General features: G+C 32.7%; 2 protein-coding genes across 4 annotated transcripts; one reads left to right on the top strand and one right to left on the bottom strand.

The window, feature by feature from the left end:
• The first annotated feature begins 4,962 nt into the window (after nucleotides 1-4,962).
• LOC123193385 (ras-related protein RABH1e) lies at nucleotides 4,963-6,881 on the top strand. Its single transcript, XM_044606349.1, has 6 exons — nucleotides 4,963-5,174; nucleotides 5,372-5,442; nucleotides 5,614-5,702; nucleotides 5,915-6,026; nucleotides 6,189-6,279; nucleotides 6,370-6,881. Exons 1-6 carry the CDS (start codon nucleotides 5,058-5,060, stop codon nucleotides 6,511-6,513), a joined length of 624 nt encoding a protein of 207 aa, XP_044462284.1. The 5' UTR covers nucleotides 4,963-5,057; the 3' UTR covers nucleotides 6,514-6,881.
• A 1,163-nt stretch (nucleotides 6,882-8,044) lies between these two features.
• LOC123212811 lies at nucleotides 8,045-11,548 on the bottom strand. 3 transcript variants are annotated; one of them, XM_044632015.1, is made up of 8 exons: nucleotides 11,431-11,548; nucleotides 10,098-10,167; nucleotides 9,847-9,988; nucleotides 9,679-9,749; nucleotides 8,912-9,199; nucleotides 8,736-8,778; nucleotides 8,503-8,611; nucleotides 8,045-8,347 (listed from the first exon to the last, which is right to left on the bottom strand). In XM_044632015.1, the coding sequence occupies exons 3-8, from the start codon at nucleotides 9,935-9,937 to the stop codon at nucleotides 8,269-8,271; spliced, it is 681 nt and encodes a 226-aa protein (XP_044487950.1). In that variant the 5' UTR covers nucleotides 9,938-9,988; nucleotides 10,098-10,167; nucleotides 11,431-11,548; the 3' UTR covers nucleotides 8,045-8,268. The 3 variants fall into 3 exon arrangements, with proteins under 3 accessions (XP_044487950.1, XP_044487968.1, XP_044487959.1); XM_044632033.1 differs by having other exon boundaries at nucleotides 11,310-11,437; XM_044632024.1 differs by lacking the exon at nucleotides 10,098-10,167 and having other exon boundaries at nucleotides 11,431-11,532.
• Between the last annotated feature and the right edge of the window lie 4,486 nt (nucleotides 11,549-16,034).

Below are 16,034 nucleotides of genomic sequence, written 5' to 3'. Positions count from 1 at the left end.
CATTATGTTGTCATTTTTAGAATAATCATATTGCAGGGATAGATTTTGCAAATCATTAGTGATATGATGATATGTGTCAGAGTCAATGAGCTAATCAAGAGAGGATGATGCGACAAATGTTACTATATTGGCTTAGGGAATCTCTTAGGTTCAACTGATGTCGAGAATTGACTGGTCCAAGAAGTGTATTTAAAGGATAGGCATCATTTAGGAGAATGACCTTGAGTGCCACAAAGTTGACACTTGTCGAGATTAGGTTTGGGTGCTTTGGGTTGATTTAGTAGAGAATACCATTGGTATGATATATTTGAGTATTTGGGAGAAAAGTTGTAAGGTTGATTATGAGTTTGTGAAGGTTGGTAGCGATTGTTATTATGTTTGAAAATGTTTTGCAGGCAGATTTAGTAAAAGTTAGCATGTTGGTGAGTGTGTATTTCTTTTGTGTTTCAGATTTGGGATGAGTTTCATGATTGATGACCTTTTTATGTAACTCATTGAAGGTGACTGGAGTTTCACAAACACGCATGGCTAAGCAGATGTTTTTGTAGTCATCATTGAGACTAGAAAGAATTTTGAGCACCAAATCTGCACTATCAACAAGTTCGTTAAACATGAAAAGTTCATCTACAAGAACTTTGGTTTGTCGCATTTAACCCCTAACGGATTGAGTGCCTTTTTAAATGAGTCTTAGACTTTCCTTTAGTTAGTTGATGCAACCGCGGGATGGTTTTGCATATGTGTTGGCTAGAATGGTCTAGGTTTCTCGTTATTTTTTGGCAAAGGCAATGAAAGGGACAAGGTTAGGGGAGATAGATCCAACAATGGCACTAAGAATCAATTGATCTTGGTAGACCCAAAGAGTGTACTCAGGTAGGTTGGTGGTAGAAGGACATGGTCAAAAGCCATCAATATATCCCATAACGTCATAACCTAGGAGAATTGCTTGAAGTTGAAATTGCCATGAGGTGCAGTTAGAGGAGTTCAATTTGATTGAAATTTGTGCAGAGGTGTTGATTGAAAAAAGAGAGAAGTTGTTGTCAAGAGGATTGACAACAATAGGAAGATTTTGATTCTTATTTGAAGTTGTAAATGTGTTGGCCATTGGAGAAGGATCAAGGTATACTCGTGAGTATTGTAGTGGCTCTGATACTATAAAAGAAAATAGGTAAGAAGACAAAAATTTGGAATACTTCTGCAATTTTCATTAATGAGAACAAGAGTATATATATACAAGTATTGTAACTAATAAAGATGATAACAAATCACTGATAGCCTCAACATAAGCACTACCTAAAATAGTTGAGTCTAAATATGTACACTAACAAATTTTATACGTTTACTAACAACTATGAAATCTTTGATTGAGAATCTTCCTTGATTCTGAAGTTGATTCGGACAGTAGTTGTGTTGGGCCTCTGTTATTGATCACCAGTTTCATCTGCATCGATTTTTGAATAGAATGAGTTCTTGATATTACTCCAACCTGAACTTCATCCTGTTACAATCTTTTGCTTGTTGCTTAGCTTCTCATTCTCTCGTTGCAGCTTGGAAAAACCACCTTACAGCTCTGTCATTATGGTCTTAACATTGGAAAAGTCACCTTGCAGCTCTATCATTCTCGTCTTAACATTCTCAAGTTCAACTTTCAGGTTGTTGATCTCTAGACTTGTAGACGACTGGTTTTCAACCTGTTCAGAATTTTAACCTCTTGGTGCTGGATCTTTCCGTTGCATTATTGTCCTCATTTTTACTTGCCCTGAAAATAGCACCTAGGTGACGCACAACAATTTCTAAGCACATGGCTTATTTTTTTGGGGACAGTCTTGAATCATGTCCAACGAAGTGGTAATTCAAAAATTCAGGTAAAATCGGTGAATTTCTATTATCTCGATAGTTTGTTAGTGATCAGAAATTTCTAGTATAAAGTTCTTAGGTATTTTACCTGTAAAACACTTCTAAGAGGTAGTCAATCTGTTAGGACTAATGTTTATGTCTCTCTTAGGAAAAGAAAAAATAAAGAGGGAGGGCAGTTGACAGCAAACAGGAAGATAGAAGGCTCTCAACTATACTAACAAATCAGCAACATGAGAAAGAGATACGTGGCATATCATTAGAAGAAGAGAAGAAGAGATTAGTTGAGGAAAGGAAGAAAAAGGGAGCAGGTGGAAGTGCAGAGGAAGGAGGAAAAATTTCAGGAATGTGGGTGGGAGAGTGGCAGCCTCTCAAAAGCTGAGCAAGGAAGACATTTGGTTTACTGTGTTTGTGTTTTGTGAATTTTTTGGAACCCAGTTTTACTGTAATTGAGCTTGTGCTATTGTGGGAACCTGTTCCTGTTCTGTAATTATGTGATTATCAATTGTATCAGCTGGGAAATAGTCATTGTATTGATGAAAGAATGTTGTAATTAAGTTGATGATTCAATCAATACAATACATATTTTTCTGCTCTATTTACAAATGCATGTTCCGTCTTGGCTGGAATTTATTAGTATCTGCAGTTGCATCAGTTTGGTGATTGAGTCATTGAGTGAGATATTGTCTGGAATGGTATTGGTTGTGGAGCTTTGCCCAGTTACTTATCACAATCATTTTGTGCTGCATGCATGCATGCATCTATCAAGTGACAGCTTCTTACAATTCATTATTTTGCACAACCTTTTTCCGCTAATGTTCAGATAGAAATGGTGTGACTGAAAAAGTTCATTAGATTGTTGGGTTAAAACAATTTTATCACCTTTAAATTCTGAGAGATACAGGAAACAACTAATTGGTAACCTTGTGTAGTATAATAATTTCAGTAATTATTCTTTGGTCCTTATGTCCAATCCCTCCTTCCTCATTTCCTGCATTCTGCAGCTCATCCTTACCATACCTGTGTATGCTCTTAGTCTTTTTAACTCTATCCCCATGTCTACTGGCAATGATTTCTTGGCATAATGCATTATGCATTTTGCTATAACCTCCGGTTTTGCTCCTTTCGCCTTAATTGTGGTTATAATCCTTGTGATATGATCAATCTGAAGGGCAGCCACATCATTGAACCACCATCCTTCATTGACAACGTCTCCCTTTCTTGAATCACAACATCTTCTGACAATTTGAAAGATTTTCAATCCATGGAGATCATGTTTAGGAAAGATTCTGTTTCAGACATTAGATGTCTATCTTCAGACTCTTAACTCATATCAAGAAATTCTGTTACACATCTTAGTGGAGCAGCATTTTCTGGGATGAAGTCTATTGGGATACCATAAAAAATTTTCAAGGGTCCTCTTGGGAAGTTCTCAAGGTTAAGGTCATACCCAAAAATTGAGATTGAAGGTTGAAGTTCCAGTCGGCCTATGTGCTCTCACTTTGATACCAAAGGATACTATTTGAGGGAAATCATATGGATCTCAGATGGCTGAATATAGACTTCTGCACCCTTTAACAGTTTCATTAAAATTATACCTAGAAAACTATTTTGAGTCAACAATTCTACATCCTAATATATATAGAAAGTAGAGTTGTCAAATGAAGTGTCATGTTGAATGTCATCTAATTAAGTGCTTGTTGCACGTCATCTAATATATGTTATCTACTTTTCTGCAGAATTTGAATGTTTCACAGTGTCTCATTTTGCAAGACCATTGTGAGTATATAAAATAACTTTAAATATTCGAGATATCTATATAAGGGTTCAATAATTGTGCATAATACTTCAACTCTTGTTTATAAATGTTACCTTGTGAACATTAAAGGTGACATCTTGAACTTGAATTGATTGTAAAGTTAAGAAGTCAATGAAACAATACAATATCCTATTTCAACTTCTTTAGTTCACATATGTAAGACATGCTTTTTGTATACCAGGACTGTTCTTTTTGGTCGATGAATCTCTTAGGAATTACAACGCTTTTTTCATAAGCTTGATCAGGGCCATCTGAATCACTCCTCAACTGGGGGGCTAGCTGAAGATAAGGAGTTCACGGTGGCTCACTGGGTTCATCATCTGGTGAAGAGTATCAAGTTATATGAGAGTGGGGTATGGCTTAAAATAAATGTGAAAGTAATTCTGTGGTTGGAATGGTGGTAACATTAAGTGGGCTTGGTGGGGTGTTAAATACAAGTCCTTTTTGTTAGCCGAAATGTATGAAAAATTTTGGCAGAATCCAAACATCCAGGTGAACAATTATGTGCTACAGAGAGAATATTGGGTTTGAATTTTCACCCACGGCACCATCCAACAATCATAATTCGCCATATTTGTTTTTAGCAACACTTGTGGCTAGCACTCCCTTGATAAAATCAGAATGTTTTGTGTTTCATAATAAAAGTAGACACATATTGTCTTTTTAAAGTGTGTGGGTACGATCCAAGATAATATGCTTGACTAAATCAAGAGTTTGCTTGCTTGAGTCGTAAACTCAAAAGATTTAAAAGGGTTCAAGTTCTTTAAATCTTTTTTCCCCTTAATATAAACAATAAAAAAACATTTTAATTTAATGAATTATTTTAACTGAGCTTCGAAAACAATAAAATTTATTGACTAAATTCTTGCAACCTTTGAAAAAATAGATCTCTAACACTATATTATATAAATTTATAATAAGAGAGGCATATAATAATTTTCATTAACAATGTATGTTAACGATTATTATCAAATGTCTGAATTCAAGTTTTTGTCATGATTGTAAAACTTTAATTTATTTAGTATAACAGTTGTGGGTCCAATTATTATGTCTCAAGATTTACTTAATCAATTTGAGTAGGTTTTCCTGTTAACAAAAATCATCTTTTTTTTATATATTAATTATCCTTATAATATTTGATTCAAGCATTAATGCATATGCGATATGATTTAATTATTAATAATTGTGGGGGTGTAAATGAAGAAAGGAAAAGTAAAGGGTGCAATAAGAACAGATCAAGTTCAAAGTCTCCCTCGTCATAGTTGGCGGTTTTTGCTCCTATATTTAACGGATTGAAACTGAAAGCTGCTTCTTCTTCTTCTTCTTCTTCTCTCTTCAAATCAATCAAAACTCAGAATTTTCAGATCTCATTTTCAATAACATTATCATGGCAACAGTCTCGCCTCTTGCCAAATACAAGTTGGTTTTCCTGGGAGATCAATCCGTCGGAAAAACCAGCATCATTACCCGTTTCATGTACGATAAATTCGACACCACTTACCAGGTCTTTATTTTTTTCCTTTTTATTTAACTTTAATTTTTATCTATATTTCAAATTTTACTTGTTTTGATGGTTTTTTGTTCTTTTTGTAATTGATGAATTGTTTGATCTTGAAAGATCTGAAACTTAATGGATCTATTGGATGAGATTCTACTTTTGGAAATTTTATGGGTTTATTATCTGGATGTGTGAATTAGCAGGCTACAATTGGGATTGATTTCTTATCCAAAACAATGTACCTTGAAGACCGGACGGTTCGTTTGCAACTTTGGTGAGAAGTTTTACATTTATTTTTTTCTTTGAACAGAAGTTTGTGATGAATGTGTTTTGTCTGAAAAAAACTCCCTTGTTTATTGATTTAGAAAATTTTCTTTCATTTCTGATTCATGTTTTTGTTTTTGTGGGGTTTGAAATTTGAAATGTTGTGTTGTGGAATTTGCAGGGACACAGCTGGGCAGGAGAGATTTAGGAGTCTTATTCCAAGCTACATCAGAGATTCTTCTGTTGCAGTGATTGTCTATGATGTAGCTAGTGAGTAATTTAACTCTGTATATAACCTAGTATACAAGAAAATTTTGATTGAAAAACGAAAATACCAATGCCAATGTTAGTGTTCAATACAACTGACACTCAAATGAAGAATGAGCATCATGTTAAACACAAGAAATTGATGGCGTTTAGATGATTTCAATTTAACTACAGTCAATTTGTACCATTCATCTCACATGATTTGAATGTTGCAGATAGACAATCATTTTTGAACACTTCTAGGTGGATTGAGGAGGTTCGAACTGAACGAGGTGGTGACGTTATTATTGTTCTTGTTGGGAACAAAACCGATCTTGTTGATAAAAGGTAATAAATTTATTAAGAATGAACTTTCTGGATTGGAGTTTTGACTTAAATGTTGATGAGCTCACTGTGGACTCTTTTATGAAAGAACAGAGCAATTTTAGTGCAAATTTTATGTTGGTTTTGGATGAATAGATAGGTTGAGTTCATGGTTTTGTAAAATAGGCAAGTATCCATAGAGGAAGGAGATGGCAAGGCTCGCGAGTCTGGGGTCATGTTTATAGAAACAAGTGCAAAAGCTGGATTCAATATCAAGGTTGATAATGGAGAACTTGAATTTCTTTTCATTTCAGAATTGTTGTTATTTGGGTTACACTAATCTTGATGGTTTAATGCAAAATGACAGCCTCTATTTCGCAAGATAGCTGCTGCATTGCCAGGAATGGAGACACTCTCTTCCACAAAACAAGAAGACATGGTGGATGTTAATCTAAAGCCTACCGTGAGTTCATCTCAAACTGATAAGAGCGGAGGTGGTTGTGCTTGTTAAACAAAATGTAGAAAAATAATATAGAAAGAAGCTTCAACTTTGAGCCATTCAACACTCGAGAGAATTCAGCTAACTTGCCCACAACTGTTTGTTCAATATACTTTTTTCAAGTTTTTGGAGTGTTTCAATTTGCTGAAGGAGCCATCCTTCTGTTCCAGAATACTAAAACAGGCAGTTTCTGATTTTTTTGATTTTTGGGTTCATTTGAGAATCATTTTTGAAATGCTTGTAACTGACTATGAAGCTGTTTTTGGGATTATTTTGCCAGACTGATTCATTATTAGGCACATTGAAAGCTTCAAATGAAATAGGATTTTGCAGAATAATGAATTAGACCCAGTCACAATGTTTTAAGGGCATTAGTATCATATATTCAAGTTTGAAACATCAAGTATAAAGCCTTGGGTCATCATCATCATCATCAATTGGATTTAAGGCCATGACAGAGTCCCAAAACTTCTGCATCATTGTGTTTGATGCATCATTGTATACTCCAGCAGCACTTGCCACCTAATTAATGGAAAATTTGTGCAACTATATTAATTGAAATTTGAGAATTAAGGTTAAGGAAGCAGAGACAGAATTACTGGTAGCAGTATTCAAACAAAGTAATTCTCCACAGATTTGAAACAAAATGTTGTCAAATAGCACAAAGATTATTCAAAGACTTTTTTCTAATTGATTTACGAAATTAATGGAAATCATGAACTGTATAAGTACTTGCGGAAAGAATGAATGAAAGTCACCAACCACTTAAGTACTTCCGGAAAGAAGAAACGGAAGCACTTCCTGCTGAAGGATGATAAATATGATGAAGCCGGAATTATATGTAATGACAGGATTATCTATAATTATAAAAGCAATGTTCTTTGTTTAAGAAACTTTCGGCAACTCTGCTGCAAATCATGGGGGTCATGGTTACTTAATTACTGTGGTTAATGGACTTAAATAATTTATTTCTTAGGAGGTGATCAATATGATTGTATCTTTCAATTTCAAAATAAGAGACTTCAAATAGACTCGTCCTCCAAATTTACAGAACTGTGAAGTTTCACATATAAAGTTTCCATTGACTGGTTTGAGGGACCCCTGGCTCGACTTGTCGGTGTTCGGTGTTCAATCATAAACCCAGATGGACATATGTGTGCTGAAAGATTACGAGAAGAAGGATTACAACTGGGTACGAGAATTCAGATTAAATACTGGGATTGTAATGGAAAATTTTGGTGCTCGGAGCTATCCAGGTTTATTTTTTTTACTTTTCACTATGGGCAGTATGCTATCCATCTTTTGACAAGTCACACATGAATGCATCTGCAAGAGGTTTATAGTTTATAATCATGTAGTGATTGGTTTAACTATCAAGTCTTAGAAACTTGTTGCAAATCATAGTTACAACTTTCTCAAGAGAGTTGGCAGTGTTTATGTTAATCTTGTTGCTTAATTTGTCACCATTAATGGATATTTTAATCTCTTTCTTAATTAGTAAATTATCCTGGTTATCTCTGTGTGTGTGTATATTTCATACTTGATCTAAAATTCGTCTGTCAGGTACAATATTTATTTTTCCAAGCAATTAATTGCATATCAAAATCTCAATGAGAATCGTGCATCCTTGCTATGTACAAGGCTGGACACCTAAAAGATATTAACATGAATTGTACCGCACCCAGAAAAAGGCAACTCAAACAAGTGATTCCTGTGAACTTTCTAAGTAGTCCAAGCATGAAATACAAGGTCAACATGTCAAAGCAATTAGACCTGGCTGAAACCATCGCCATTCTGCCGAACCCTCAGGGTCAGATATATCAATATTAAGGTCCCTAAGCTTGATCTGAAACCGGAGAGAAAAGAAAAAGACAGTTACTCTATAAGTGGCTCATAAAGAAAGGATTGACATAAGATGTTGATGGTATTCTGAAAATAGGTCCAATGTATGCATAAATATCCATTGGAAGGAGTATAAACAGAATAATTTCATAGGCTTACAATATAGAGAACAGGAGGACAACTTTTCTAGAATCAAAAGAGGCAGCACGTCTATATCTTCTCCATCTATTAATCGGTGCATCATGAATCCTCTCAGTCGGTGATTTATCTGTTGAAACAAACACTAGTTCAGTTGTGACCAAAATATTTGCATAATTATGAAAAATTCTTGCAAATTATCAAAATTTGCAAGAAATTTACATTACTATCCAAAAAACCTCAAGAATTCTCACCTATATTTAAGCTAGCTTGCCTCTGCAATACCTTTTGTGTATGCTGCAAGCCAACAAGTCACTAAAACTAGAAATACAAGAGAAAAGAAAGAAGACTCCAAAAAACTAAGAAAAATATGCACTCACTTGAAGATCATCAAGTCCATGCAATATGCAGTGTAGAAGAAAAGACTTACATTTATCATGCCCTCACTTTTTATGCTGCCAACAATTTCATCATTGGATTTAGGTGGCTCCAGATTTTCCCTGTCAATGTTAATATCCACAATGCGAAATGGATAAGCATCAGCACTTTTCATTGGTAGATCAAAGCAGTTTTGAATATCCAGTTGGTCATCCAGGGACATCTGACTTTTAGATGGAAAAGGAACTTCAACAAAGCTCAAAAAAGCTAACTGTGATGTACATTCTGAACTGGAGTTGTCTTCCTCGGGTAACACAGGAATGCCATAGACATCTTGAACCTACACATATAAAAAATCAAGTTTCAAGAAACAACAGAATCCCAACCTCACACAAGGTATTTATACAGATGAAAGTACACAAATACTGAGTCAACTTGAGATAGGCATCATTATGGAGAATTCTTTCAAGGTCTTCAGAGATTATAGAGAATCTAGTTATAAGGTTATGGTAGCACAAAGAAGCAGGAAGGAAATTGAAAGGAACAACAGGGATAGATTTTCAAACAGCATTAACACACTGGCCACTACTATAGCAGATTTTTTTTGTTCCTTATGAACCATTGGTTGCTTCAGTCAAATTTTTTTAAGCATCAAATTATCATTCAAAAAACGAGGATCCAATTACACAAAAGAACGGAAAAAGCATGATAACTTAAGATGAACATACATGTGAACTCCAAAAAAGTAAAGCATGACATTAAGATGAACTTGCATGTGAACAATGAGAAAGTAAAGGATATATGTTAAGATGAACTTACGTGTGAACTGTGAAAGGAGCACTTTTCCCTTACTGGAAATGAAGCTTCCTCAATTAGAATAGGTAAAACATCTGAATTTCAGATCAAACAAAACTCACTAAACCACTAGACATCTAATAGAAGAAAGCATCTTGAATTATGTAAGTGACTTAAGTTGAGCATCATTACCCAGGGAACAATGATGATTGACCTCATCAAAACTTGGCTTAAGTAACTGAAAGCAGGAACAGCGGACAGGTAGATTGCTCTTTGCATCCATTATCTTGAGGAAGTATGTTTCTCCTGGAATTGATGGTGTTTAAATTTAGTCCTGCCAAGGTCAGGATGGATAGCCCACCATTAATTCGTTTAACAAGCATAAAACTGTATGAGAGTGCAACATCATATTGAATTCTTATTGAAAAGTTCAGTAACATTACCATCACAATAAATGTATTTGATTCAAAACAGCAACAAGATCGATCCACCAACCATAACGGTCTTCTTAATCTATACAATCATAATCATTAAAACGGGAAAAAACTAGTAGATTCTTGAACAAATTTTAGATATACATATAAAAGAGAGAGAGAGTGGACAAACACAGACTTTGAAGGATTCAAAATTAGAAAAATGAAATAAAAAGACAATGAACCAAGAATTAGTTGTGCTGATACCCATGTCAATCTTTAGTACAGTTGCTTTCTGAAAGCTTTTAGATGTAAAAGTTGATTACTGACTATCAAATCTGGTGTTTTTATCTTTTTCTTAGTGGCGGAAATTTCCCCAGAGTCACAGTCTTTGCACATTAACACACCAGAAATTCCTCCATTACTAGAGGAAAAGAACTGATTTGTTTTCCAAGCCCGATCCAGAAAAATTGAGGGGACAAAAAAGAGAAATCCAAGATAGCAGCGATATGTGTATTAACAGAACAGATGTCAAAACCAAAAGGAAATAATAAATGCATTTGATAGCTAAAGAATTCTACTTTTTTTATCCTTGTTTTCTGTATGAATTTAGAAAATTGTATACAAACTAAACAATAGTAAAGATACCTCAAAATAAGAAAATAAAAAGATAAAAAGTTTGTAGCTCGGTTGACGTGTTAAGAAAACAGAACTCATGGCTGGATCATTTCCTTCTCCCCATTTCTCAGCAATCAAATATAAATTAATAAAAGAGAATTAAAATTCAGTTAAAAAAGACGGAGTACAGAAAATTTGAAGTTTCTACAGGATACAAAACAGGGTTATCGGAAAAGGAGAACAAACTTCCACATCGGCCATAGACACAACCACAAATTTCTCACATTTTGTCAGAAACGAAACAAAAACCATGACAATACAAAAAAAAGAACTTTTACAGCATGCAAATTAAGAACAACGCCACTACAAAACCGAGCTTTCACATCAGGCATCCGTAACTACAAAAACTTCAATTTTTCACATTTTCTCATGAACCAAAAAGATTTTTTCAAAAATTGAACTCTCTCCAGCAGGAAAAAACAAGAGAAAGAATAACTAAACAGCCGAACTTCCACATCAGTCAACCAAAACAACTAGCACTTCAACTACTCATCACTTTATCAGCAACCAAATAGAAAACAGTAAAAATCTGCGAATTAGAGATATTCAACGCAAATTACGCACACATTGCTACAAAGAGATGAATATCTCAAACGAAACCAAAACGAGGCCGTTTCCAACGAAATTAGGCGGGTTGTAAAGAGAAGCAGACCGATTAGTATCTTAAAAGGATGAAAATTCTCACCTCGTCGCATGAATTAACCGCTATTGGAGAGAATTTGTGAAGCGTATAAAATAAGAGTGAAAGGAGAGAGAAGACAATGCAGTTTTCAAGTTTCGAGCTTTGGGCAAAAATTGAAAATGAAAAAACTGAAAGAATGACGTGGCATTAAGCCCCTGATTGGGACAATCGCGACAACGGACAAATCCTCTTTCGATTTACGGTGAAGTGAAATTCCGAAAATACTCCTATTTTTTTAAATCGAATAGAACAATTTAATTTATAAGATTAATTATTTTAGTAATTATACATACTAGTGAAAATTGATGTACTAAATTTTGTCGGCTTGTCTCGGATGAGGTGCATGTGAGTCCAGGAAGGAGGCGTCACGGGTATACTAACTATTCGTATTCCTATTACTATTCCAAACTTTTGTTTTTTTTTTTAAATTACACTCTCCTTTCCCGATCATCATATGATAGTGACTCACTGACTCCGTGTAACACAATAGACCTGTGAATTTCTCTCGGTAATGGTACTGGCATTCACACTTTTCTTAGGGACATAAAGGGTCATTTGGGAATTTTATTTCACATCAATGTTTTTATAATTGAATCCGTAACCCGGTAATCACACCCTTAAAAATTTTAAAATAATATTTAAAAATTAATTATTAAATATATATACACTTAATTAATTATTAAATAAAAATAATATTATTTTAATAATATATATATATATTCTTTGCCCTCATTTTCATTGGGGATAATCTCTATTTTTGAGTCATCTTGTAATGAGGATGACAATGAATTTTCGTCCATTTTGTATAGAGACAATTTTTTTTATATTTTTTTAAATATAATATAAGCATATTAAATAAAAAATTAATTAAAGTCAAACTAATTTATTTCAAATATCACGAATAATATATATTAATCATTTTAATATGCATAATAAAAATATAAATAAATTTAAAAAACGTAAATAATTTAAAACTATAGGATATACTAATATTTTAAGTAAAAATATTAATATAAAAATGTGAGGATGAGGGTGGGGTTGGAAAGAGACACATGTATTCTTATTCCAATTTGCAAGGGATATTTTTTATTCTCGTTTTCATCCTCTTCTCTATTTTTATTGAAGAATCATTTTTCCGTTAGGGTTATAAACTCTATTCAAACCAAAATTATCATCTCTAATTATACGCAGATTTTTTTAATAAACTAATATCAATAAATTAGATTTTGAATACAATAATTGAATTATAGCAAAGGGTATTCAATTCTAGGGATGACAATGGAGAGGGGCGAGGAAGGGATGTCGATCCCAGTCCTAGTCCCCATCCCCATTACAGGGATAAAAATGATTTTTCATCTTCTCTTTGTAAAGAAAAATCCTCTCTCCGTCCTCATAGAATAAATTTCTCTCCTCATACCTTTAAAACACAACATAAATATATTAAATAACAAAATTAATTAAAATTAAAACTAATTGTTATTTTAAATGTCACAAATATGATATATATATATTAACCACCTTAATATATACAACAAAAATATAAATAAATTAAAAAAATATAAATAATTTAAAACTATAAGATTATGTTAGCATTTTAAACAAAAATATTAATATAGAAGGGACGGGGATGAGGACGGTCGGACAAGTTAGAGAGGAGACACATATATCCTTATCTTTAATCAATTTCTGATTATAGAGATATTTTTTATTCTCGTCTCTGTTCTCTTATCTATTTTTATTAAAAAAAATTATTTTTCATTAAGGTTAAAAATTTTAAATTTAGGCTGAAATTTTCATTTCTATCCAGTTATATGAATTAAATTTTTAGAATAATACATACCCACCGAACAAGGATAATATTAAATTATTATTCCATTAGTGAAAGTGATTTGAAATGTTATAACAATATATAATAATATTATATACATTCCCAATTTTGAAATTAAACAGATTTTGTAACTTATCTATTTTTATGTTTTTTCAAAAAAAATACATCACATCGTTGCTCGATGACTTGATTTACATCATCAATTGTTATTTAAAAAGGCAATAATATTTTATTATTTCTTTTGCAAAATTGACCGAGACCTAGTCTGTCACTCACCATACCACCTCCATACTTTACTAGCCTTTTTCCATGCTTTTTTATAATGTATAAACTATATAATAAAACAAATAAATCATTATATCATAAAGTTGTGGGAAATATATCTTTATAATAATAGAAAAAAAAACACATTGGGCGACAATAAAAATCAGAGAGAATATAGAATATAACAAGCGCAGAAAAAAAACACCAAAGTTGTGAAATGGGGTTTGGCAGATGTTCATCAAGATGTGACGTATCTACTTGTTTATTCAAATAGAATATTATTTTTAATTTTATGGCCACAACAGACAAAGTGTATTCAATTTAGGCCGCATGACCAATTCCTCCGAAACCCTAACACCCCTAGAATATTATTTTTAATTTTAATGGCCACAACAGACCAGGTGTACTCAATTTAGGCTGGAAGACTATGTAGGAATAGGCTTTCAGATTGGGTCAACCTATTAACGTGTAAAGGCTCAAAGCCCGACCCTATATATAAGGTTGGATCGGGCCTTAATCGAGCTAATCCGACCTATTTAAATAATATTTTAAAAAATTAATTAAAATTTTTAAATATAAATTATTTTTTAATTATTAAAATCGATGACAGTATCTTAAATATTTTATTTATAATACTTCACTTGTGGTAGAAGAATACAGTGGTTATATGATGAAAAATATTATAAATTTATAATATAGTATAAATAAATTAATTTATATACTGTATAAATTATAAAACATAAATAAAATATATATACTATGTCATTTATCTGTTCATTTTTATACAATAAAAATAAAATTATAAATATAAAAAATTATTATTTATAAATTCAGATAATTTTTAAAAGAGAGTTAATGAAAAAAAATAAGATTGAGAATATAATGAAAAAATTGAAATTGAGAAATTTATAAATAAAATTAAAAATGAAGAAAAGTTGAATAGGTTATATAAAGAAAACTAAATAAATTGAAACAAATTGAAGATGGGCTTTGCCTCCTCAACGGCAGAAGGCAGAAGCTTGTAGCACAAGCAACTAAATATTTTTCTTTTTTTTTTATATGGTGCCCGACCGGTTTATGGGCTTAATACTAAAGTCCTAAACCCAGTTTGACAGGCTCATGTTGGGCTAGGCCTTCTTGTGTTGGGCCTCAATTTCATGTTTTGGGTTGGACCTCCATTTAACTCGACTTAATTGACGTGTCTATTTCTAACCTCATATTTTTCAGATTTAAAAACTAACATTCCCTCCCCCCCTCTCCCCAAGTCTAGATTTGCAACCTCTATATTTTTTCTATTCACAACTGCCCCTAGCCTTTTGAAAATTCTCAATTTCACCCCCACTTCAAATTCTATTTCTACATCGTCATTGACAACTTTCTCCCTTCGTCTTCGGCTTCTCCCCTACCTAGTCCAAGTTGCCAGCGTCCATCTTCTCTCTCCTGAAAAACACAAAAATTTGATCAAAATGAGAGATCTTGCTTGATTAGGGTTTAGGATTCATGCCAAAGACAAGTCACCAAGGAGGAAGTTTGGCATCGATAACGAGAACAAAGTATGCTGATTGAAAATCTACGGGCTCTTGGGGTGCCATTGGCATGAATCTGATCAAAACTGAGAGTTTTCAAAAGGTAGAATGTGGTTATTAAGGGAAAAATATAGAGGTTGTGTAAACTCTAGACTTTTGAGGGGCGGGGGGGGAAGAAGTCAGTTTTTAAACCTAGGAAATTTGAGGTTAGGGGAAATTATTATTTTTAAAACTAAGTTGGAAGAAAGATTTTTTTTAAGTAAAATTTTTAAATAATAATTTTATCCTTGACAGTAGCAAACAAAATTAACAAAATGGTGAATATTTAAATTTTAAAAATTAGCTGGTGGGAGGTTAGGTTTGCATCAAACCTTGGGTGGGAAAAAGTTATTCGGCCTTCAATTTATTGACGAGGGAGCCCATTTGTGATTTGTAATTTGTACGATTGCAAACAACTTTTGAAAATAATGCAAACAACTTTTGTAATTTATTAATAATGATTGGGCCTGATTTTAGGTGGCTTTCGGCCCAAACAGTAATGCGCTCTGTGCTCGCAAAAACTACAAGGAAGGTTGTTAATTTAAACAGTTATACTATGTATATAAATAATGTAAATAATTTTATATATAAATAATGATATATTATTATATAATTTGATTATTTTAAATTAAAAATAAAATAATATTTAACTATATAACGATAAATTATTATTTATACACATAATTTTATTGTAATATAAAATACTAAGAAAATACTATTTCATTGCCACAACGCAAGACTTAAGAATGTATTCATGTATAGGGTAAATTCAATCCAAATTACTTGAGTTTGAATTATAGTTTAAATCGAATGAATCAAATTTAAACCAAAAATTGAGTTCATTTTTATAAAAAAAATTAAATTTGAACTGATTTAAAATTCAAATTCGACTCAACTCCAATGTAATTGAACCTAATTTGAGGTCCAACTTACAAATTCATCTCAAATTG

The sequence above is a fragment of the Mangifera indica genome, chromosome 1 (genome assembly GCF_011075055.1).
Source record: "Mangifera indica cultivar Alphonso chromosome 1, CATAS_Mindica_2.1, whole genome shotgun sequence".
Taxonomy (NCBI): Eukaryota; Viridiplantae; Streptophyta; class Magnoliopsida; order Sapindales; family Anacardiaceae; genus Mangifera; species Mangifera indica.
This window is presented reverse-complemented; position numbering and strand designations above follow the sequence as displayed.